General features: G+C 45.8%; 1 protein-coding gene across 1 annotated transcript; it reads right to left on the reverse strand.

Annotated features, from left to right (window-relative positions):
* Positions 1 to 871: 871 nt before the first annotated feature.
* Positions 872 to 24,294, reverse strand: dbpa (D site albumin promoter binding protein a). Its single transcript, XM_069516960.1, has 5 exons — positions 23,327 to 24,294; positions 18,302 to 18,570; positions 17,795 to 17,996; positions 5,504 to 5,760; positions 872 to 4,347 (listed from the first exon to the last, which is right to left on the reverse strand). Exons 1-5 carry the CDS (start codon positions 23,520 to 23,522, stop codon positions 4,132 to 4,134), a joined length of 1,140 nt encoding a protein of 379 aa, XP_069373061.1. The 5' UTR covers positions 23,523 to 24,294; the 3' UTR covers positions 872 to 4,131.
* Positions 24,295 to 25,536: the final 1,242 nt, after the last annotated feature.

The raw sequence follows: 25,536 nt of genomic DNA on the forward strand, positions 1-25,536 counted from the left end.
CACAACCTCACACACAGGTTTAACAACATGTGCGGAAACTGTGACCGACAACTGTCAATGTTTTGTTCTGGAAATAAACCTGAGATCTGATCGTTGTTGTTTTAAATCTGATCAAACTGTATAAAGTTCATACAAAGTTTACTTGGGTTGAAAGACTTTATATTATATATATATTTATAAGACTTTTAATTTCATATCCACAACTGTGGTCAACAGCTGGATCGAGTGTCACGTGTCAGCGTGCAGGAGGTCATGAAGATATTTATAGAAAATATATTATTTATCAATCTATAATAATAAGATAATATAGATAATCATCTATAATCTGCATCTACAAGATAAAAGTAACCTGTCACATCTGAACTGGGATTAATAACCAGCTCCTAAATCTTATACAGGAGAAATTTGCAGTTGAAGTGTTTTAGAATCTACACTATCACCTTTAATATAATAATAATAATAATAATAATAATATCAGAATGTTTTTCTCTATATTTGAATAAATAAATGTTTCTACGTCACCATTAAACTTGAATATATTATTTTGGATCTGACAGAAGAGGCTAACGATATGACTCCTCCAGTGAAAGGTTAGAAATATGAATTGTGCTTGAGACCAGTGGTTTCTGGTTTGGTTGGAGGTCTGTGGGTGTTTTGCAGATAATAATTAATCCAGATATCGATCGAGATATTTTTCTTATCGCCAACAAATCCTGTTTGAAGATCAAAAGCAACAAAGCCTTCGCTCGTCTTTCAACACTTTCCGACTTCTCTGACCTCCCCCCACAAAAACCTCCTGTGAGAAGCTTGTTCTCTCTACATGTTTCCTGCGCAGCCTCAGATCACACAGCAAGACACCAGAAGAACCGTCTGTGAGTGAGGACAAGCCTTTATTGATGTTTGGAGGGAAAAAGACCACATATCCCATCAGCCCTGTGGACAGCACACAATACGGGTGAGGAGTCGGGGGTGGTGTTGCGCTCATGGGACTTGTAGTTCATAACAGTCACAACTGACAATCCACAAAGTTGAAGGAGAAGTAAAAAGGCTGCGTACGTGATTATTGTCGTCATGTTTACCCGCAATGCCGTTTTTTTTTTTATCGTACAGCAGCAAAACTGTCCCCGTGTGAAGAGCGGGCATCGAACTCCTGCCAGAAAAAAGGTGGAAACACGTTCAACATCACAGTTACATTTAGAAAAATAGCATTGTCCAAAAAGTTTCTGAAACGTCCATAAATCCATAAATCTCAGATATCTAAAAAAAAAAAAAAAAAAAAAACGACGGCGTCCGTCTTCCCCCAAGAGATGGAGACGCAAGACGCTCCGAGACTTTTCTTCACTTTAATTCAAAAGTCTGATTATCAGGTTTAAACACATTCCCCAAAAATTAAAGACAGGAAAAAAAAACATGAATATATATTTATATGTGTGTGTGTGTGTGTCACGGATACTATTACAGCTCCCATGATGCAGCTGGGGCTCACATAAACCTCTGGTGCCCAAAGCAAACTGGCTCATGGGAAATTAAAAAGATTTACGTGAGAATGAAATCAATCGAAGCTGAAATGAAAACAACGACTTGTGTCAAAGAACTTTCGCTTCGGCCTCCGTCTCCGAATAAAGTCTAAATTAACAGTTCACCAAACCCCGCCCCCGAACAGCAACTGTCCAATCACAGCTTACCGACCGTAACCGGGTACGAAAGACGGGCGGAGCTTTTCTTAACGTACTGAAGGAACACGTCGTAGCTTTAGCCCCAGGACTTTAGCATCAGGCTACGATTATTACTCAATGAGTCTTTTCTACATCATCGGACTTCGTGTAACGGGATCCTGGATATCTGTCACTGTTACCGTGGTAACATGTGCATCAAGCTCTCGGATGTTCAGTTTGACAGGCATAGCGACGGTTGCTAAGGGGTGGGGCTTAGCAAACTGACATATTGACCGTCCCATCGCCAGTTCTACGTTAAGAACAACAACAACATCCAACAGGTTTGAAATGCTTCGCAACAGGAAAGAGAAAAAGTACAACCAACCCCCCCGCCCGCCCGCCCGCCCGCCAAAATAAAACAACACGAATCCTGTGATCAAATCAAAGACATTTTTTGCACTTTTTTTTTTAATGTGTATTTAATACCTCAGACAAAAACACCTGAGAAGAAACTGACAGAATGATTCCAATTTTTTTTTTTTTTCTGTAATATATTCAATAATGTATATTACAACTATAATCACATAATTCAAGCATATATCATATACACATATATATATATATATCTAGTGAGAGAATAGTTTAATATTCAATAGTACAGTTGTATGGTACAGTAGCAGTAGGGTGCATTTCTTGTTTCTCATTGGGTAAAGTCTGAAGGAGAGGTATAGACAAGTGTTTGTGTGTAAATCTATATAGGATTTATCAATACAATATGCAAGAAAAGAAAGAAAAGAAACAAAAAGAAGGAATAAAAGACAAAGAAAGGGTATAGGCAGTTCAGTACTGTGTCTTATTCTGTGTGTTTGCATGTGTGCGCTCATGAGTTTTGTCATAGTGTGTGTGTGTGTGTGTCAGGTGAAGGATCAGATCAGATCAGCACCATAGAAGTCCATTAACAACATCAACAACAACAATAAGGGTTAAATCCAGGGTGAGGACTGTGCATGTGTGTGTGTGTGTGTGTCTGTTGTGTGTCTGCATGCTGAAGGTTTCAGTCACTGTTCAATCCGGGCAAATCAACACAAACCAGTCGGCATTTCATTTCTGCACTTCCTGGACAAACTGAGGAGTAAATAGAGAGAGAACGGCCGCAGCCATGTTGTGTTACTATGAACAGTGTGTGTGTGTGTGTGTGTGTGTGTGTGTGTGTGTGTGTGTGTGTGTGTGTGTGTGTGTGTGTGAGCACCGACACGTTCACATGACTAAAAGCAAACCACACATCTGCTCACATTATTCCGCTGGATAATTGCCTCCTGTTTTTTTTTTCTCTCTCTCTCTTTTTTCTCCTGCATCCTCAAAAATAAAAGCCCTGTGATTATTTCAAAAATCAGACACGGAATCAAATAGAAGATCGAACAAATCAAGTGCTCGAACGAGCCCACAAAGAAAACAAACCAACACAAAAAAATGTCTTAAAACTATACAATTTTTGTTTCACTGTCTTCCTTCCAACGCCCCGCTGCCGAAAACAATCGTTACTAAGATACCTCGCCTGGCCGTCACACCGTGAAATACCTGATTCAACCGTGATACATTCTCTGTGATGCCTCCGCCTCCCACTGACCTGCTCCGTGAAATTGAAAATAGATTTTTTTTTTGTTTGTTTGTTGTTTAGCGATAAAACAGCTGGGAGGAAAAGCTTTGTGTGGCCCCGTGACTGTCCAGCTAACAGCCCCTCCCCGCCCCCATATATAAAATATACAAAAGATTATCTCCAAAATCTTCCTCCGGACTATCTGCTAATAGAAAAATATACAATAATCCTATGTCAAAATCTCTTTGCGTTATGGACGAAAACCCTGCACCTCCTCCTCCTCCTCCTCCTCCTCCCCCACTCTGCTGGACTAGTCTTGCCTTCCTACCCAGTTCAAAAATATACATGTTTTATTTTTGTTCTATTTATAGAAAAAAATTACACATCTGACCTCTCCTGGCTTGTGTCCATGCCTTGAGCTTAAAAAGTGAGATTCCACTGGCATAATGTGAATTCAACACCCTGTTTGAAACTGGCTGGAGCAGCACGCGGACGCACTACCTGCAAAAACGTGGCGCGACACCGGGCGTAAGCACGGCACCGAGGGTGGCGGGAAGCTGCCGAGGTGACACAAGGTGGCGATACAGTACGTCGTGTGGAGTCAGCGAAGCGGCGTTTGAACAAGAGAGTCAGACTATGGGAGGAAAAAAATGGCGTCGCTGTGCGTTCCTGTCGTGACATCCTGAAGCACAGCGGACACGCTGAAACAATGTTTGTGTTTGCGCCCGGTGTCGCACAGCGCTTACTGCAGATCTACGCCGGCTTTCCCCCTCGCCACTTCAACTAAAGTGCTGCTGTTGTTGGGTTGCCTTGTACCCTTCTCTGGTCTCCTCCTCCTCCCCACCCCCGCCTCTTCCTCCTTCTTCCTCTTCCTCCTCCTCACAAGTCTCCGTGACGGTTCTCGTACTTGTTGATGATGTTCCTGCAGCGGCCCAGCTCTTTCCTCATGTCGGCCACCTCCTGGCGAAGGGCGCCGTTCTCCCGCTCCAGGAAGGCCGCCCGCACCGAGATCTGGTTCTCCTTCAGCCGCCGGGCGTCCCTCGAGCGCTTCGCCGCCTCGTTGTTCTTCACGCGCCGGTTCCAGTACTTCTCGTCCTGTCATCGGCGCCGGTATGTTGGGGTGTGTGGGGAGGAAGGTGAGGAGAGGAGAGAGAGAATAGAGACAGAGAGAGGATGGAAGGAAAAAAGCTGAGTAATCACAACTACAGACACAAGACAGTTTACTGGCCGAGGAAAAAGTTCCTGGAAGTTTTAGAACAAGGAACTAAAAGATTCCTTCAGACAGTTTTTCTCCACAGATGAAAGATTGAATTCAGACTCTGCACAAAGTTCCTGCACCTTTTACCAAAATGCAGCTAAACAGGTGATTTACATTCGCAGCCGGCAGTTAGTTACCTCCAGATTTAATCCTCAAGACAAATGAAAATGTTGCTTTCATGATCTTTTTCAATCATTTATTTAAAGGTAGATTTTTTTTTAATTGATGTAGAAATGTCATTCTCCTTCATTCAGATTTTCCTGAGTCCTCATTTACGACGAGCTGCTGAGAACTCCGAGCTTCGGGGATCATTTATCCAAACCTGTGCACGAATCATTTATTAAAGCGGCGACGACTGAAGGTGAGCGCCTTCGTGTCTCCATAAATTCCGGACGCCTCCGGAGCTGCAGCAGCTGCTTCGCACGAAGCTATAAAATCATTGAGCCATTGATCACAGCTTCACTTATTGTGCCACGAGCTGAGGACAAAATATTTTAGGACTCTGGTCGGGAGGAAGCGATAATAGTGAGCGTCACGCTGCTTTGGTTTTTTTCCACATTAATACAGGAGCTGTCAAAGCGCCGCCTCCTTGAGGTGAATTCTTCGGAGGTATTTATCTTTTGAAACTAAAGGTGCTGAGGTGAATCTCACCGGAGCTTTAAAATCCTTGTTTTTATATTTAATTATTTTTCTTTTTAATTAATTTCTGTCTGAGAGCCAGAAAACATTATATCTCACAAGAGATTAGATACTGAATTAAACAGCTGCTGCAGTGGAATCATGAAAAATGAGAGTTTGACATTTGATTCATAAAATATCTGATGTAATTTGACTTTTACTGGAAACAGGTTGAAATGTTCCTCAAACGTATTTTGATAATGGAGAACATTTGAAACTGCAGGTGAAGGTGCGACAGTGTTGAGCTGTCAGGAAATATGTTCGGCAGATGAGCGCGTGACAAGTAACAGCTAAGGATTGTGGGAGATGTAGTACCTTCTGCTCATTGGGGACCAGCATCTTTCGAGCCTTCTTGATCATCGGCTGAGGTTTCAGCTCCTCGTCACTGAAGCGGTGCCGCCGCGGGTCGAACGCCTCCTGGCCCGGCACGCTGGACAGAGCCAGGTCCGCTGGGTCGGGGTCAAAGTTCACCATGATGTCACTGCTGCTGCCGTTGGCTGTCGCCGGAGGCCCGGGGGGCCCCGGAGGGCAGGTGGAGGTGGGTGACGGGTCCTGAGGCACCGACTGACCGCCTGGGAGGAGGAAAGAGTTCGTAGATGTTATGATGCAGATCTCGAGCTCTGAGGTCAAGTAGCTTTAAACTATTTTCAAACTACACGTGAATTAAATCCACTAGGAGATCGACAGCCGGAGCAGAAACCGAAACACTCGCCGTGTTCTCGTTCTTTAACCTGATGAAATAATCCGCTGAGCCTCCGACGCCGGCATCACATGAACGTATATTCACAAACAAGGAAACCTCATCTCGCTGTTTGACTCCTACTGAGATCCACGACAACATCTGAGTCTGGATCAGTTTTCTTTCTTGTTTTGTAGAATTGTATGTTTTTATTTGTCCGTGGTAACATAAAAAAAAAAAAACATCACTATTAATATTACACGAAATCACACGTTAATCGAGACGTTAATTATCTTCACAGAATCAGTAACGTTGTGTTTAATCACAATGAGCAGCTCCGGGTTCATTCCTGGTTCCATCGTCCAACCATCATCATGTTCGTCTGAGATTAGAGCCCATCTGGCCGCACATGTCACAGATTAATGACGAGACACGACCCGACGCAGATTTGATCTCATCCGACTCTGGACGCAGCCCGACGCACCGGGCTCCATTAGTTAGTGAATCACGTCGCTTTAAACTCATCCAGAACCAATGAAAACAAAATAATAATTAAAAAAAACAAATTATTAAAAGTTTAAAATAACCAACGCGCGATCAACAAACTCCACTTCCTGTCTGGGACGACTGCAACTCACTCCCTAAATTCTAAATTCATCATATTCAGACTGACGACGTGAAAAGTGAAAGAAAGGAATGGTTTGATCGCCCCCTGGTGGCTGGCTGCTGTATGGGCCTTGAACCCCACCTCGTCCATATTAGCACACGGGACACGGATCATCCTTAAGTGTGTACTGCTCTAATACGAGCCCGTGAGAAACACACAAAATGGAAATTTGGTGACGCCCAAAGTGAAGCCAAAACATCTGGATCGCCTCCTGGTGGCCGGCTGCGGTAAAGGTCATAAAGCCCGCCTCCTTGAGTACAGGGGACAAGTTAAAAACCTCAGAGAACCAGAGGGGCGCTACTTCTCGTCTCGAGGCCTCTGGCTACAGTCACATGTGCTCTCTCTCTCTCCCTCTCTCCCTCTCTCTCTCTCTCTCTCTCTCTCTCTCTCTCGCTCGACCATAGAGAGGATTACCCTATAGACACTGGACAAAATGTTCAAGTTGAATCGGAACACGGGGTCGAAGGAGGGAAGACGAGGATGTTTGCCTCTTGTTGTCCCATCACATCCTTCATCAGTCGCAGCTTGTGTGTTTAGAGACGACGCGTTTCCTCTCGCACTCGACTGCAGAGAACACAAGGAGCACACGACCACGGCGCCTGCAGTGATGCAGATCCACCACAGGGTGTCAGCATGGAGCCGGCGAGGCCGAGGAGGGCAGCGGGTTCACGTCATGCTCCATGTTCGACGAGAGGAGAGAGCAGGTTTTCTCTTTAACCCTTTGTGGAGCCGACAGGGAGAAAAGCTGCTCGTCTGACTCAACAAATGAAGAAATCTCAACGACAAACGTTCAGTCGAAGGAATCGAATCACAATTTCTACACTCGATTGAAAAAATCTAATGAAATGATAGAAACTGAATAAAAGAAAAAGTCCAGGATGTGAAGTGATGCCGATAAAACATTGTGCGGCTGTGAATGTGAAACTCCTCCATGATGCTTCTGCCCTGCAGCTATTCTGCATTATCTCTGCTGTTGTGAAGGCAACACACACACACACACACACACACACACACACACACACACACACACACACACACAGGACCAAGAATAGAGTCTCTATTTTCAGTCATATCTCCAAACCCACTGGTCATGAGACGTTTCACAGCCATTTTTATGCCACTTGATTTTTCCCAAACCTTTTCCCTTTGGGATCGAAATGTTCGCTGAGCAGATTAACCAGAACCAGCCTCTGCTCTTCTATGGCGGCGCTTTGTGAGACGCCTTTTTGGCGCTTTTCAGCTCCGAGCCACAGTTTATAAATAACTGCAGAGCTGGTGACCAATATCGAGAGAAACGTTTTCTGGAAAGACTTCATGTACTTGAGGGTAATTAGACAGAAAAGACGCACAACTGAACCCAACACAGATTTTTATAAAGATTTATCCGTTCTATCTCTTTTATTCTCTCTTTCATTTTGCTTGAAAACTGAATAAATTATGTTCAGCTGTGTTTTCTGATTTGAAATTGATTTCTTTTTCTCTGCTGCACGGCACCTTGACTCTTCCTCTGTGTGTGAAATGTGCTTCGTAAATAAAACAGACTCAATTTGTTTTTTTTACTGCATGAGGAAAAAACAATTTGTCGAAACTGTAGGATTCCAAATCAAGTCTTCAACCTTTGAGGCCTTCGTGCATCCGGAGCGTTTTGTGAACCTGAGCGTTTCAGAGCAGCGCGACTGATTCGCTGTTCGACTGCCGCTGCGAGCTGTCAGTCATTTTATTACGCACGTCAACCACAATACCACAACACAGGCGGCTCTGAGGAATCAAGCCGACACTCAACGGCGAGCGGGAGAGTGGGAGACGGTCAAAATAACCCAGAGTGAGCAGGAGTGGGTTTATAAACGGAAACAACGCTCGCCTCGACTCTTTTACTCCATTTCTTTAATTCGCAGTGAGACAAACACTGAATCTATCAGCAGAAGGTAACTGTGGATGTTTGGATTTACAGTGGGACTTGAAGGCATCGCCCTGCTCTGTCCCCAGCTGCAATCTCACGACGACGTGTAAACAAAAGTCACGTGGACGCCGACACAGAAGCTCGTTCAGTGAGCGCACGCTTCAGGACCTGTCGTCCTGCACAGTCTGACAGACGGACATGAATAACAGATGAACACGCTGTGTTCGTCCAACTCTGAGTGAAGAACGCTGCAGTGGGACGGTTACTGTGTACAACTGCAAATACATTTCACACTTTGGAATAAAAACCCTAACCCCCCCCCATGATAGTACTTAAAACCAGGAGTTCATGGTTCTGTGGTGTTTCAGTAACTATAACTCTTTAATTAATCTTGAAAACCTTTTAGAAAATATATTAAACATCACATTTGATAATTCAGTTAAAGCTGCTTCTTGTTATCAACATTTCAGATTCAATGTAGATTCATCGACTCAGTGTGATGTGAATATTTTGACAGATCAAACTGATGGTTGTAAAAAATCTTCAAAACTAAATGAACTATGAAATAATGACCCCCCCCCCCCCCCCCGGTCCATCTGCTAGAGGCAGCGACTCCACCAGATCAGCGGCTGCCGGCTTGATCTCACTCTCTGGCATCTGGGGACGGAGCTGATCCTGGATAAGTCTGCTCAAAGCTGCGTCCTAATAACGACCATTTTGGGCAAAAAGTTGAAACTGATTCAAGAACACGGCTCCTGCTGCTGCTGGGTAAACATTCGCCCGGCTTCATTTCCTGTCTGTGAGCAGGAGCCATTTGGAGGAAGCAGCCGCCGACTCTGGGATTCTCTCTGTGCTTTCATTAATTTAGTCGAGATTATGTGTTTTTCTCTTTCCGCCTGTCTCTCTCTCTCTCCTCCTCATCTCGCTCCACGTCAACTGATTCAACTGAAATATTCTGTGAGATTTGAGTCGAGCGAACTCAAGTTTAACCCGATCGTCTCCAGGTCACGCTCGGTTTCCTTGCTGCTGCACGTTCCATCTCATTTCCTGGAGACTATTCCTCCTGATTTCCTGAAATTTATCTGGTATTCAAACGTAAAATCCAGGGATTTTTCCACGAGAGGCGTGGACGGGTTGGCTTTAAACAAGAGAGAAGGAGAAGGTGACCTAATAAACATGTATAAACTAATAAACATTTGCTCCTCGAGGTCTGAAGGTCTCGAGAACTCAGCGGCTCACAGTCGGAAACGCTGGTCGATATCCTTCATCGTCTAAATTCTCCATCAGAGGACTCGCCCTCGGGATGTGAGGTGTTGATCCTCGGCTGGAGCCGTCACAGGCATGCTGATGAATCTGGATGAAGCCTCGTACTTTTGTAAAGTTCCCCCTCTCAAACTTCACTCTGCGGCGGCCATTTTGCCTCGGTGCTCTGGAATCACGCGGCAGGAATCGGCCGTCGTGGGCACAGACGCCCACGGAGGCAGAAAATAGACGAGCTGAGGTTTGAGAGTCAGGTGAGCAACTCTTCCTCTTGACTAATCGCTCGCTGAGCTTTCACTTGATCCGCCTACACATCAAAACCAGCGGCCGGGTGAGGAAGCAAACTCACCGCCGCCCCCTGGGGGTCGCGGAAAAGGCATTTTGGGAAATGTAGGAAACCGAAAGCCGAAGTACGAACACAATCATCTTCATCTTCCTCATCCTCTGAAGCAGCAGCTGAAGCTTTAAATCTGTTTCAACCTTTTCCTGCGTCACTACTTCCTGATGTAGTGAAGCAGGAAACAGCACAATCACCAGGAGCTCGGTAATTATGCTAATTATACAAGAAGACAGTAACAATTAACATTTATTACTACAACTGTAATTGAGGAGATGTGGTTTTTAAGCAGCTTCACTTGTTTCCTTCTCCAGTGAGTTCAGTGCTTCAGGTCACAGACGTCCAGTTCAGTCAATAACCATCTGCACTTACAGTACAAGCTGTGGTAATACTATGAAACAATCACACTAGTAATACTACAGTGTGAGTACTTCTACCATCAGCCGCAGTAACAGTCGGTTTCCTGTGAGTCGACGGCTTGAAGACGAACTGTGAGGAAAACACATGAGCTGGAAAAACAACATGTGATGTGATATAGGAAGTGAGTTCCATAAAGACGACTCCCTCCCTGAAACATAAACACTGAGAGGACTCCTCCAGCTGCTGCTCCTCCTCCTCCTCCTCCTCCTCCTCCTCCTCCTCCTCCTCCTCCTCACCCAGGTCTGAACCCGTCTGCCGCCACGTCTAACTCCTGCCTCTGGATCAATTCACTCCACTATTGATTCCTCAGCTTGTTTTCTTTATGATTAAAACATTTATGAGCTGTTGGAAAAGTTTTAATCTGAAATTCACATTTTCCTGAGTTTGTTCACTTAAATCTGGGAAAAGGAAACTTTCTTCTTTTTATTCCAACACGTTCAGATTCAAACTTTAAAATATAAGAAGCTTTTTAAAAGGTTTGTTGTTTGTTTCGCTCACCGACTCATTTGTGCACGTATGTACCTGAACACATACATGTTCTAACGTGACTACAAAAGGTTTTTCGGCACTTTTGTTTGTCGTTTTTTAATTTAACTACAGTGACTCGATGAAATCACATCGATTTTCAAGTAACGTCAAGCAGAATAAAATAATAATAAAAAGACTAAATGAATAAACATTTTAATACAAATAAAATTAAAATGAAATGTGTTTAATAAAAAATACCTCAAGCTGTTTTAATTCCAGACATTTTTATAAATACATATAATTATATTCAGAATTTGTTGAAATGTTCATTTACACTGAACACACACACACACACACACATAAACAAACAAGCTGTCAGGCACGTGCAGCTTCACGAGAGAACACCACACACACACACACACACACATACATACACACACACACACACACACACACACACACACACACACACACACACACACACACAAACCAGGAACAATTCAGACCAGGTGACACACCCCAGGAGTCCTGCTCCTTATGTCAACACACGGAGTTATGTCACCGGAGATCATAGTGACCTCCCCCCTCTCCCTCTTTCTCTCCCTCTTTCTCTCCCTCTCTCTCTCTCTCTCTCTCTCTAATCTTTCTAAATCCCCGCTCACACTCTGCTGTCGCTCACTTCACATTCTGGACACTGAGACACGTTAAAAATTAGAAAGCTCCAAAAGCTTCGGATCCACGGTGACACACAGATCACAAATATAATTCAGAGGAATAAAAACTAGAACATCACTTTCTGCACCAGGTTGAATTTACACATCTGGATCATTATTCACACCTGCACCAAACTCCATCCGTTCATTGACACTTTCGTCAACATCTCCGGATTATTTCTTGAGAAATTTTCCCCCAAAAAACACAAACATGTTGTCTTGAACCCCTCCTCCACCACGTTAACACGTGGGACATGGACCAAACCAAAAGTCTTGTGGTTACGTTCGTGTTTCTGATCCGATTGATCTTAATTCATTATTTTAAGATTAGCTTCATGTTTGAGCTCCGGGAAGAAGCGGAGACGCGTCGGCCATCTTTATTTACAGACGACACAAACAAACCAAATGCAGAATAAGTCGTTGGCATTAGCTGGAGCAGCTTAGCTTGTGACGAGCTAACATTCCTCTCATCGGGTTGGGGGACAGAAAGCGATTTACCGGAGGTGCTAACAAATGACGCCGCGGAGTCGACGAGGTCCGAGCAGCTCAGATTGTGGGCCGGGTGGCGTGTGGTTGGTCGGGGGAGGTTCTCCGTGGCGGAGGAGCGACAGATTTATACATGTTGAAATGTAAAGAAATGTCCTGTCACATAAAGATCACGTTAAAGTCTCGGTTCAAAGATTCTCTCCGTTAATTCTCCCTGAAGCTTTTCTCTTTTCATTTTGGCTCCGGCCTTCGTTGTTTATTCGCTCTGTCATCTCCACTGTTTCCTCTCTCTCTCTCTCTTATCCTCCCTCCACTTTCCTCCTACCTCGCTCTCTCTCTTTCTCTCTTGTCCTCCTCCAGCCCCCTCCCTCCCTTCCCCTTCTCCCTCCCTCCCTCCCTCCCTCTCTTGCATGCTGGCTCTCTCGCTCCAATACTTTCTGCAGCGGCACGTGAGGTGGCAGCCGCACATGGCCCGAGCGTGTGAGAGAGAGAGAGAGAGATTTCAAAACATGCACAGAGAACACTCTCCCTCTCCCTCCCTCCCTCCCTCCCTCCCTTCCTCCCTCCCTCTCCACAGAGTGCAGAGTCAGACTCTCGTTTAACCCTTTCCTCACCAGGATTAATCACAGCCCTGCTTGTCAAATCACTGAACGCCTCGGTGAGCATCTGTCGTCCGGCTCCATCTTCTTTTAAAGAGTCAGAACATCAGCTCGTCACGTTAAAACGTTTAACACTCGCAGGTTCAAACCCTCAACGTACGTCTCTTTCCTCCGAGGGTTTATCTCGGATTCCTCTTGTCTAGACGCTGGTATTCAGTTTGTGTTTGAGGAGAAGCAGTTGCACGTTTTGTTTTAAAGGAGAATGTGTTTCAGCTGGAGAATGTGTGTGTGTCCTTTTCGATATATTTGGGTTGCAGCAGTGAAAAAAATAAGACAAAGAAGAAAATCTCCGGTTCATAAGATTCATGCACAAATTTGCAAATTATCAAGAAGTAAACCTAAAAAACACCAAAGGCCTCGTGTCACTGTTGTTCCAGCTGCAAGTCAAAGCATCTCCCACCGAGGATCCAATTCAGGATGAACCATATTTAAATAATGAGGAAATCTAGAGGAGCCCATAAATAAGTGAAAGCAAATCAAATTTCAGCCAAAAATAAAGTTCTGAGTTTGTTTCTCCTGTTTAGGTTTCTATAAATTCTTACGTCTATCAGCTTGTTTGTTTTCATCTGCGCTCCTCAGCCTCCGCACGTGTGTTTTTCAGCAGGATGTAGACACTGAACAGATTCCCATGAAGCCTGGTGGACAGATAAGCCTCAGGCTGAAGATCCACTGATTAGATCTGGGAGCTTATTGAGAGTTAGGATTTTTCTTCAGGTGCAGTTTCTCACGTGTCGAGTTCTGGTTTATTCATCAGATTCTGCGTTTCAGCACGGCGAAGTTTTTTTTTGCAATGGTTGTGAAATCGTTGTGCAGCAGATGCGTTCAACTCGCCTCACGGTTCAATGAGTTCATGCGTCCTCCAGCTCACTGCAATCTGACGGTAGAAATATGTTTTCATCCACTAGCTTCTGGGTCCGAATCGAAATTCAGCCCCTGGACTTATCTGCTCGGACCTGGCAGATGAGGGCGGGACATTTGCTCGCGATTGACCAGTGAGCGCAGTCACACGGAGCGTGAATGCAGAACGCTCTAATGTGCACAGAGGGACGGAGACAGATACAGCTGCTCAAAACTTTATGGGTTGTTTTCCCGGTCCGATGACCAACCTGGTGGCGGTAGAGTTTCTCTGCTGGTGTTGAGCGTCGTCTTTCGGGTTCTCTTATTTTCTAACCCTCTGGAGCTGATAGATGTGAAGAGAAATTATTTTCTAGCTGCAGACGAAGAAAAGAAAGACGTCGTCCTTCAACTCACAAATGGCGGTAAAGTCTGCCGAAGGCAGGAAACCATATTTTATCTCCAGTATTCAGCAGGAAACTTTTAAAATACAAGAGTTTGGTGGATTTCTGGTTCAGGAAGCAGAGGATCATGGGTAATATCCAGCGTTCAGGTGTGTTTTAGTTCAGTAAGACGACGCGGTCCGAGCTCCGGTCCGGGCTTCACGCACCTCAGTTTCCCTTTTCCTCCAGAAATGTTGAATTTATCCTCAATCGTCAAGCAAGATTAAATTAAATTAAATTAAATTAAATTAAATTAAATTAAATTAAATTAAACGCTAACATGCTAATATGCTACGCAGCTGAATCATTCATTGGAAACAGCAGCTGCTCTTTGTTGTTTCCGTCATTAAAAGAAAACCGTTTAATTTCGTCTCCACTTGTTCGTACGTGACACAACATCCCTGCAGGACCAACGGTTCGTCAGCACGTGGCTCCGCCTCTCTGTTCCGTTCATCCTGTTCAGCGTTGGCGTCACTGTGGTTATCACAAGTTGAGGATTTGTGGGGACATGAAGTCGGTGAAACGACTCCGGCTCTGTTCTAAAGTCCCTGTGTTAGTGCAGAAAATCAGGTAATGCTGAAAAACTGTGAGCTGTTCACATGGTCTGGGGGATTGGGGGGGGGGGGGGGGGGACTTCAAAGAGGAGCTCGGTCTCGCTCCCGGGCTCAGCTGATTCTCAGAGGACGTTTTTCAGGCTCGAACCCCGTGAGCTCGCCAGGTTTATTCCTCCTGCGCGAGGTTCGGAAACCATCTTCCAGGTCTCGGGCCGCGAGCGGACAGATGGTCATTGTTTCACGTTGGTGGTTTTCACCCATTTAAGACGTCAGTCTGTGTCCTGACCAATCACCACGCTGTGACAGTCGACCTAAAGCCACAGCTCCGGCTTCTTGTGTGTTTCCCTCCCTCGGAGCTTCAAATCTAACATGTGCATGTGGATCACATTATTACTTCCAGTCTATTTTCCATCTCTCCCTCTCCCTCTCTCTCTCTCTCTCCCTCTCTCTCCCTCTCTCTCCCTCTCTCTCTCCCTCTGCAGCTCGAGTAACACTTCAGCTCCACAACGACCTGAGGGATTTCTGGCTGGATGCATCACGCTCAACCCAGTCACGTGTTTATAATTCAGAGTAAAGAGAGTGCATGCACATGCGCGCACACACACACACACACACACACACACACACACACACACACACAGATGAAAGTATGTTCACATTAAAGCCTACACAGTTGCATGCAAATGCCGAAACAAAGAGGACACTCTGATATGAACGTTCAAAGTTCAGTGCACACACAAGACGTGCATGCGTAAAGGCACACGAACACACACTTGTGCATGTTCACACTAACAGAAGCGTGCAGGGGAGATATGAACACACACACACGAACACAGACACACACACACACACACACACTATGAGCCTTGCAGCAGTATCCAGTGGTATTCTCTCCTCAGCAGGAGGAGCTGAAGCTCAGCTGCTTTCTTTCATCTCTTTCTCTGTCTCATTTTGCAATAGCGTGTCTGTGTGTGTCTCTGTGTGTGTGTGTGTGTGTGTGTGTGTGTGTGTGTGTGTGTGTGTGTGTGTGTGTGTGTGTGTGTGTGTGATTTTTTTATGCAGCTACTCTGCAGCTCTTCCTTCTCTGTGAAATATCTCCTCTCTTGTGACTCAGAAAAAAAAAAGACCAACATAACCTCAGATTTCTCATAATCTGTCTCCTTCTTACACTCTTTTTTTTTTTTTTTACCTCCAGCTCAGTGCAAACTCTTCAAACTGCACAAATCTTAGTGTTTAAATCCCGTGACGAGCACGTGAAGGCTTTACGACGCAGACGGAAGCACGAAGTACGACGAAGTGGCCGAGCCGAACTTTGTAAACAAACATGTCGAACATCGACAAACCTTCGGAATTCAGCGGCGCCCTCAGGAGTCTTTACCTCGACAAATTTATTCTGTGCAGCAGCCAAATATATTCAAACCTGCAGAACGTGTTGTGACATTCTCCAAGAGCCGGATTCTAAATATATCGGCGGTTGAATTCTGGAGCAACATGTGTCAAGATTTATGCAGTTGGAAGAAGCTGATTCAAAATGAAAAAGCTGTGTTGTCATTCAAAACAGGGACGTTTTAACTCACGGAGAATTTAAAATACATATTTCTGATTTTTTTGCAGCTTAACAAAAGTGAGGTGCGGTAAAATGTGCCAGGGGGAGTTCTGGTCATGTCTACAGCTGGTTACTGGTGTTTTAAAGCTGTATAATCTAGATTTTTATACCAACGACGGATCATAAAACTGTGTAATCTAAAAAAGATGCATTCACAAAAGTGAATCCTCCACTTCTGCAGTTTCACTCAGCTCTTCAAAGCATTTTTAGCATCTTCAGCTCGTTAGTTTGGTTTTCCAGTCGTCAAATTTCCCCTTACGCCTGCTACAAAACATTTTTAAAGAAAAACTTGTACGAATAATACGGACTACATAAAAAATAACTCCCCGTCCTCAAGTGTTTTATATAAACACACGATCACAACATGTAAAATATGGTAAAATAATAACCACAGTTTCTAAAAGAGGAAAACATATATCATACAGAATATTTTATAATATTTCACACACGGATCACACAGAAAGGTTTTTGTCTTTCTCTGTCTCCAGTCACACTTTACACACTCATTGTCTTTAAATGTCTTCACAACCACTAAACATTTACAATTACATGCGGTGATCTGTTGTCAATGAATCATCGTGGAATCAGCTGCGGTGATTCACCCCCGACAGCTCACATGTAAAACAAGACCGTCGGCATTATGAGGAACGGCTCTGTGGTTTCAATTAGTCCGAGCTGGAAGTCGTCAGACAGAAAGATAGAGAGAAAGAAGAGAAAGAAGACGGAGAGAAGAGAACTTGTGGTGGTTCTGGTTCACGTTAAAAGCAGCAGCAGGAGGAGGAGGAGGAGGAAACAATGAATTATGAATCCATGACAGATGAAAATAGGCTGATGGGTGGAGAGGAGGAGGGTGACAGCCATTCATCACACAGGGATATAATTGGAGACAGTCCGACACTGGTTAGTGGTGAAGGAGTCGTTGAACCGGGTTTAATGTGTCAGGCGGCTGCGTCTTCATCACCAGATCGCACTGAGGCAGCTGCATGTACGTCCGACCGCATCGCGACGTTCTACTTCTCATGAGAAGATGTCGAGTTTAACGTCACTGTTCAGAAGTCTTTTTATTTTTAACGGTAAAGATTTTATAGATATCAAATTATTCCTTCTCTCAAACTCCTCCACCTCATTTCTGACGTTATATGGAAACAGACCGAACCTTCTGTCCGCACTCAACGTTCTCCGAGAGCTTACGGATACAAACCAGAGACAAAACAGAGCAGTACCCCCACATACCATGGGGGGCAGTGTTGCCAATACAACAATAACTATAGAACAACGGCTGTTATTGCGGAGAAACTCTGCGAGTGGATAAGTGTCACCGTTACAACGCGCCATTTTGGCAGCTTTCCACAACCTCCTCCACCATCGCCATGTTTGTTGTTATCAGAAACTCTGTGCTGCCCTCTAGTGGTTGTATTGCTTCACATGCTAACGGAGGAGATGGAGGCACCGTCTGCTGTGGACGTGTCTTTTTTCTCACGTACGAGCAGCATGTATGAGTCTTAAAGGTAAATATCCGATGAACCACGTGTTGACCTTTTACAAATTCAATCAAAATGTCAAATGTCTGAGTCACTCACCATGTAGACATTCCGGTCCTCCCATCATGCTTTGCTGCGGCTGAGGTGGTGGCGGCGGTGGCGGCTGTGGTTTGACGTTCTCCAGTCCCACCAGCGAGGAAGAGGAGGATGAGGAGGACATGGAGGAGGAGGAGGAAGAGCAGGGTGGAGGAGAGGTGGGCGGGCACTGGGAGCTCTGGTTGGGCACCGCTGACTGGGAACTCTGGGAGGAGAGGACCCGAGAAAAAAGTTAGAACCTCGTCAGCTCACATTTCATCATTCTTTTGAGTGAACGACGACGAATGTTAGAAATGAATAATGACACCGAGAGTAAATACATTTAAACATGTGTTCTGGTATTTATCAAGAATTGACTGTGACAGAAGGAGAAACGTCTTCTGCTTTTAACTTCGTTCCTTGTTTAACGTCACTCTGTGGTCGAGTGTAAAATAAATGAGCCTTTGTCAAACAGACTGAATCTTGGTTGAGGTTGGTGAAGCTGTGGGTTTTGGTGTCCGTCCGTTTTACCTGGGAGGGGATCTGGGCGCTGGTGGAGCTGGGCCCGTTGCTGTGCATCCCCATCCCGTTCTCCGTCAGGAACTCCTCCAGGTCCATGTACTGCAGCTGGAACAGGCCTCCGTCGCAGGGCAGGGTCCTCTCCCACAGCAGCGGGCCCAGGAACGCCGACTGGGAGTTGGGTCGCAGGGCACCGGAGGCCGGGACTCCTCCCTGCCCGCCGGGCCCTCCGCCGTTACCGCCCATCGAGTTCTCCTCAGAATCCACTGGCTTGTCTTTGTCTGGCGAGGAGGAGAAATAAAGTTTGTCACATCACGTCCTCAAAACACGGATTTCACTGGGTCATGACTCTGGCTCCTCCTCCCTCTTGTTTACAATGTAAAGTAAAGATGAGAACCAATAACAGCTGACTTCCCGTCTGACGAGGCTCGATAGAGTGAAGCTACACCGTTTGAAACGTGGAAGCAGAATCACTTTAAGTATTAGAGTGAAATATTTCACATTCCGTGCTGTGAAACGATCAAGATTTCAAATGTGGCTGTGAGTGCACGGAGAAAGATTCTTAATCTCGCCCACAATGGACTCATTAGTTTAGTGTAATTAAACTGTGCTCAGACTAATGCAGCCGTGATTTGTTGTCGGTGGAATGAAAACCTGCGTCAAGCACTCGAACTAATACACACTCTAATTCCCGCACACACAATGTGGCCACTTTGGAAAACAACATTTCAAAAGGAAGATTTCACCTTGAAAAATAAGAAGCTCTGCGACTGATTCACTGAAGTAAGCACCGCTCCGCGTTTTAAATTTAAATCACACACTGAAGAACTGAAGCCAAAACAAAGGTCACCGGCGACGCCATTTTGTGAATTTGGAGTCGGAGTTGCACAGTAGCGATCGGGGGATGGAGCCTCGAGAAAAGTAAATGTATTTGATGTGTGTTGATTTATTTATTTTTTTGAGTTGGTCTATTTCTTATCTGCTAACACGGATGAGGCGGGTTTATGACCTATACTGCAGTTAGCCACCAGGGGGGTGATCGCAACACTCCACGGTTTTGTCTATAATTGAAATACCATCACAACGATACGTTTACTATTGTTGTAGTGTTGCTCGATTTATTTACCTTTGTCATTAGTTTTCTGAATTACTGCCACCTGCTGGACTGGAGTGGAAGAGCTGGTTGCATTTGTTCGGCTAATTTGGTTTTAATTAGTTATTGAATGATGGACGTCATGATCGACTGACGCAGAGCTGAGAACTGGTCGAGCGCATTTGTCAGTGGAACCTCAACATAACAGCTCCACACCACGATCACCGCTGCCAGACTCCAACATCAAAACCACAGGAGGGCGGCTTCCGTAACCTCGGAGGAAGCGGAGACGTCTTTTTATAGATCGTTAACTATTAAAGAGAAAACTCAAAAAGCAAGCGCTCACTTTATTCCATCTCCGGATCTATGCTGTGTTCCGGCCCAACTGTAACGAGACGTCTGCAGACTTCTTCACCATCGTGTGAACGCTCCGTCAGATAATCAGTTAAAAAGACAAACAACCGTCAACAAACACGCCACAGGCTGCACCGCGGTCAGTTCAACATCGACCGAGGGTTGTGCTTCTGTCTAGCGCCCGTGTCCTTTGCTTTCTGCACAGCACTTAGCTGCGATCATTAAAAAAGCAACTGTAGATAAAGTCGACTCGCCCGTCCCTGCACTCTGACCTCTGGTGAGGGAGCGAGCCCGATGGAAAGATAGATACAAACCACCACCAGAAAAAATAAGAGGATATCCAGCAGATACAACAGGAGCCTAATTTAACTGGTGAAGAAAGAGCCGGAGTGATTGTTTTGTTCTCTCATCCTCTGGTGACGTTCTGAGCGACTGTGCATATTGAATAAATGGCACACTGAATAATAAAACCCAATGAAATAGTAATAAAAGAGCATATTTAACTGGGATGGGATGACAGAGCGAGAGAGAGAGACTGAGGGAGGGGGGGGGGGGGCAACGGAGAGGCCGGAAATGTATATTTAAAGGGATTAAAAAACATAAAGACACAGGAGATTAAAGCAGGAGGACAGAGGACATGAGGACGAGGGAGGAGAAGGAGCAGAGAGAGTCAATGTCATCATCGTCCACATCTTCCCCTTAATCTCTGTTATACACAGACTGTGAGTATTTATTCAGTCTAATCAAGAAGATGATTAAGTGACCAAAAGTTTAAACTTGAGACTGATGAGACGATGTTCAGTGTTTTGTAGCAGCTTAACAAGGACACTGGGAGTGAATTCAGTGTTTCAGGCGTCTGACTGTCAAAATAAAAAACTAAATAAAGATTGAAGACTTCGCCTTCGTCCCTTTATACGTAACCGGAGCCAAAATATACCTGATAAGGAAGCTGCCATTTTGTTTTCTTTGTTTTAGAGAGCTGAACTAAACCGGCAGGAAATTTGGATTTAATCGTATTTAGAGTTTTTGGTTTGATTCTTGTCGCAAACACTCACATGGAGGAGGCGGAGTTTATGACCTGAACGCACCAGTGAAGATAATTTGGCTTCACTTTTAGTCTGTGGCAAAAACAACAACACCAGGTTTACTCAAGTACTGTTTTGAGGTACTTGTACTTGAGTACTTGAGTATTTCCATTTTCTACTACTTCATACATCATAAGTTCCAACAAGACTGATGAGAAATATTACAGAATATTACATTCACGCATCAATAGTTGTAATCAAGCCATTCTGCTAAACTAGTACTTTTCATTCTTTAATTATAATTTCACGTTAAATATTCGTACCTTTACTTGTAACGTTGTATTTCAACAGTGGTTTTGTAGTTTTAACGAAACAAAGGAAATCCCTTTGTTTCGAAGCAAAGGAGACGATGAAAGAAGAAGAGGGGGGGGGGGTGGACAGGACGGATAAGTGGAAGTGACACAGCTTGATGAAAATGATGGTGACACTTTGAACTGAAGTGGACGAGTCTTTAAAGCCTGATAAACTGACAACAGGAGAGACGAGAGGAGAGGAAGAGAAATACAGAAGAGAAAGAGAGAGAGAGAGAGAGAGAGAGAGAGAGAGGATCTATTCAAATCTGACCGAGATCAGGGAGGAAAGAGGGAGAATGCAAATAAAATGGGTTTGGAAAAACAAGAGAAGGAGCGCAGTGCAAGAGAGGGAGGACAAACTTGAGAAAATGGAAATGAGCAGAGGAGCCGTGTGGAGGACGGAGAGATCTGATGAGACAGGAGAGGGAGAGAGGAAAAACTGTGATGTGTGAAAGAGCGAGAGAGATGTGATGGATTTGAGAGTGGGTGTTTGTGCGGGCGTCGAACAAAGCTATAGCCAGGGAAGGAGCGAAGAGGAAACGGCAACGAGAGCCACCGCCACCATCTTCTTCTCTCCCCATCTTCATCACCTATCATTAGGAGAACATGGGCTCTACGAGGGCCGACCACGGGGCTGCAGCCGAGGCCTCAGCACGCCGGCTCCACGGAGAGCCTGTCAGCCGGGCTCCCCGTCACCTCCTCCTCATGCACAGGAGAAACGATAATCCAGAGAGACAAACCGTACATGCACCCAGCGGTCACCAGGGGACGCCAAAACGCTGGGAGCATTTTCTTTGTTTACCCCCCTTCTAATTGTTTGTGCATGTATGTGAGGAGCTTTATCTCTCTGAGCATCGGCTCTGTGACAAGACACAAGATGGAGGAATAAATACAGGGTCCTCACAAGCCGAGCAAAGAGCAGGGAGTGTGTTTGACAGCAGCTGACTGGAGTTATGACCAGAGAGGGAGAGAGGGAGGGAGGGAGAGAGGGAGGGAGGGAGGGAGAGAGGGAGGGAGGGAGGGAGAGAGCCTGGTTAATATTTGCCACGGCAGCTGGTGCATGGGGAACAACTCAAACCCGCTCTGTAACCTTCGTCTAAACAGAACCGCCGATAAGATTCAACACAAACCACTGATTATGATTCTGCTGTCATGGCATCGTCCTTCACCCCCCCCCCCCCCTCCTCTTCATCACTTCAACACCGAACGCCAAAAAAAAGGAAACGGCTAATGTAAGAATCCAGCCGAGGAGGAGGAGGAGGAGGAGGAGGACTGGAGTGAAAACAGTGTGAGTGTGTGTGGTGGTGGTGGTGGGGGGGGAGCAGGGCCTCAGTCTTTTACAATCACACCCACCCACTCAGTCACATGCACACACACACACACACACACACACACACACACACACACACACACTCTCTGATGCTCTTTGAAGATGACGAATCATAAAGATTAAACTTACGTTGAATGAATCAAAGGCTGCGACTCATCACATCTGAGGAGCTGGTGACAGCTTTATTTCACACGGCGTCACTATGACGACCGCGTCGCGTGAACTTAAGGTGCACGACGTTTATTTATTTGTTGTAAATTTCTTCATGAATCATCACAACCTAACGTGCGGAGACGCATCACGTGATGATCGTAGTAGCCGTTAGTAAAGAAAAGCACAACGTCACTTGTTAGCTATGCTAACGATAGATGTGCTTATTTCCCCGAAGCGTCTTTGAATCACAAGTGATCAGTGTGTATTCACTAATGTCCCGATCATTCGCACGTAGACGTTTCATCGGCGAACCTTCAATTCACTAATCCGAGCGAGTGTGACGGCAGAGAAATCTTTCACTTCCTGTCAAATCACAGCGCGTCTTCACGTGGAGTTGAACTTTGGTGAACTTTGACCTGCCGATATTTGCTTCGCCCTCGTGTGCCCGGGGCCCTGATGTGTGGCTCCGAGCTCCAGAGCAAACAGTCAACGCAGAACTAGCAGCTGAATGTGGAATCGAACATGGATGGTGGACATGTAAACCCCCCCCCCCCCCCCACCCCTCCCATCTGTAAATTGCGGGCCCCCTTTGAGGCCCTGAGCACGTAGAACTCCTAGCTCCACCACTGCAGCTCCTCCTGCACTAACCTGCTCGTGCCCCTTTAAGACGCTTTTTGCATCATCACCACACACATGCAGACGAACACACTCACACGTGCACACGCTCACCTCGCATTTCGCAGCAGTCCTTGGCGCCCCTCTGGTCGCTCTTGATTGGCAGCTGGAGCAGGGACTTCAGGTTGGTCATGGGGGTCAGCTGTCCACCTTGGGGGCCACTTCCAGCCGGGTTGCTGGCCCCACACTGGGGGCTGGTGGCCCCGGCAGGGAGATCTGGCAGCAGGAGCTGAGTGAGGGGCTTTGACATAACTTCCAGTGGGGGAGGAGGGGGAGGTGAGGGGGGTGGGGGGATGGTGGGGCCTGCAGACTCTTTGAGTTCAAGAGCAGAATAATCCAATTAGAGGACGCTAATTGACAGGCGCGCCGTCAGAAGGTGCGCGGGCAGGTGACGCGTGTGTGCGCTTCAAGATCTCCACCTGACGTCCCGCTGCTCCGCCCGTCCCATGAAGAAGAGAGGAGTGAGGAAGAGGAGGAGGAAGGTTTATCTCCAAAATGGCACCATGTCGACTCTAATTCATCCTCTGCAGGACTTCACCTCCTCAGAACGACAGATGAACGCGCGCAGGAGGACGAGAGAGTCCCGGGGCCGCAGGAGCGAAGCCCCCCCCCTCCCACCCCACCCCGGAGATCAGACGGCGGATCACGGTGCACGCGCGCTCCTCTCCGGTGCTCCGGTGGTTCGATCAATTTAAAGTCCGGAGGAGGGAAAAGAAAAAGAACGGGGGATGAAAACAGTCTGTCGTCCCATGCGATGAGTGAGTGAGAGCAGCGGAGAGAGTCGAGACGCGGCGGAGGAGGAAGAGGAGGAGGAATCTGCAAAAGATGAAGAAAGATGAGAACAAAAAGAAGGAGAAACACAAGATGGAGGAAATAAAGAGATGAGCCCCGAAAAATAATACTGTCCAATAAAGAGAGAGTCAGAGAGATGGAGCTGCCGCTTCTTCTCTTCCTCTCTCTCTCTCTCTCTCTCCCCTCTCTCTCTCTCTCTCTCTCAGTCAGCTGGAACCAACACGGGCCGCTCGTGTGACGTCACCGCTCACGGGGGACAAGAGTTAGGGGGCGTGGTTCGTTTGCATGCTTGGGCCACGCCCACTACCACCGCCCATTTACTCTCCCAGACACTGTGACGCCTTCAAGGCGCGCGGTAAAGTGGGTAAATGTGAACCTCCACATGTGGACAACACACAAACACTGGTTTTATTTTTTTTTGGGGGGGGGGGGGGGGATTCTGGAGCAGGAGAAACTGTCTTTAGCTACTGAATGCCATGCTAACCGCTAACGGTACATTTATGGTTAGAAGTAGCTATACAGCTCCATGAAGCTTTAAATTATGTAGGTAAATAAACAAACGAGAAACTTCCCAGCGTCTGAAGCAAAGTGGGTTCTAGTAAAAACAAAAAGCTAAAAAACATTCACATTAGTTAAATAAGCATTTGGCAGAAAAGCTCATTGGGAACACTTTGCTCAAAGTGCAGCTTTCTATCATTAATAAAACCTTATATTTACATGTACGAATGGTTTATAACACACCATCTACCTTGTGTAACTGTTTATACAACTACAACATGTAAGTGTTAAAGGACAGGATACTGAAAAGCAACAGAGTAAATTACAGCTGTAAGGATATTTCATGGAATCATGGAATCTAACAAACCTGTAAAATGTCCTGAGCTGCTCACAACTACATGTTTGCTACCTCTAATAGTGAGTGTCGGCAGAATACGCTAAGATAATAATATAACATTTGTATTGTCTACACAATAGTCTAACTTATTAGTGAATGATTTTTGCGTTGAAGCGTGAAATCAACACAAACTGTTTCCTCCCGTTGTACCTGAACGCAACAGATGTTTGCTTCGACACGCCACGCCCCCTCGCGGGTTCAGCCAATAGCAGGGGAGGGCTGTAGGTGTTGCGTTCAGGCTCCGCTCCCCGCCCATGTTCCCGTGTCTCACGCTGTCACTTCCACAGAAACAGATCAACAGCAGAAATCATGAAATCATGAAATCATGAAATCACTGAGTCACAGCAGCGTCTCCTCTTCCTCCATCACGTGATGAAGCAGCTGCTGTGAACACTTCACCTCCATCTTGTTTCTCTGACTTCATGATCTGTGACGTGTGTGTGTGTGTGTGTGTGTGTGTGAACCACAGTGAGCGTGTTCGATACCGTGGAACCGGAGGTGAACGCGGCTCCGTCTCCGGCATCGAACACTGCACATGGCTCCTGCACGCGCCGACTGTTGCCCACCGGCGACTGTG

The sequence above is a fragment of the Paralichthys olivaceus genome, chromosome 20 (assembly GCF_024713975.1).
Source record: "Paralichthys olivaceus isolate ysfri-2021 chromosome 20, ASM2471397v2, whole genome shotgun sequence".
Lineage (NCBI taxonomy): Eukaryota > Metazoa > Chordata > Actinopteri > Pleuronectiformes > Paralichthyidae > Paralichthys > Paralichthys olivaceus.

Coding starts and splice junctions, on each gene's coding strand:
- dbpa (XM_069516960.1), bottom strand. CDS start 23,522: ATGTCAAAGCCCCTCACTCAGCTCCTGCTGCCAGATCTCCCTGCCGGG. Junction 5,761..17,794: donor AGGACCGGAATGTCTACATG/GTGAGTGACTCA, acceptor TCCTCCTCCCAG/GCGGTCAGTCGGTGCCTCAG. Junction 4,348..5,503: donor TGGTCCCCAATGAGCAGAAG/GTACTACATCTC, acceptor CGCCGATGACAG/GACGAGAAGTACTGGAACCG.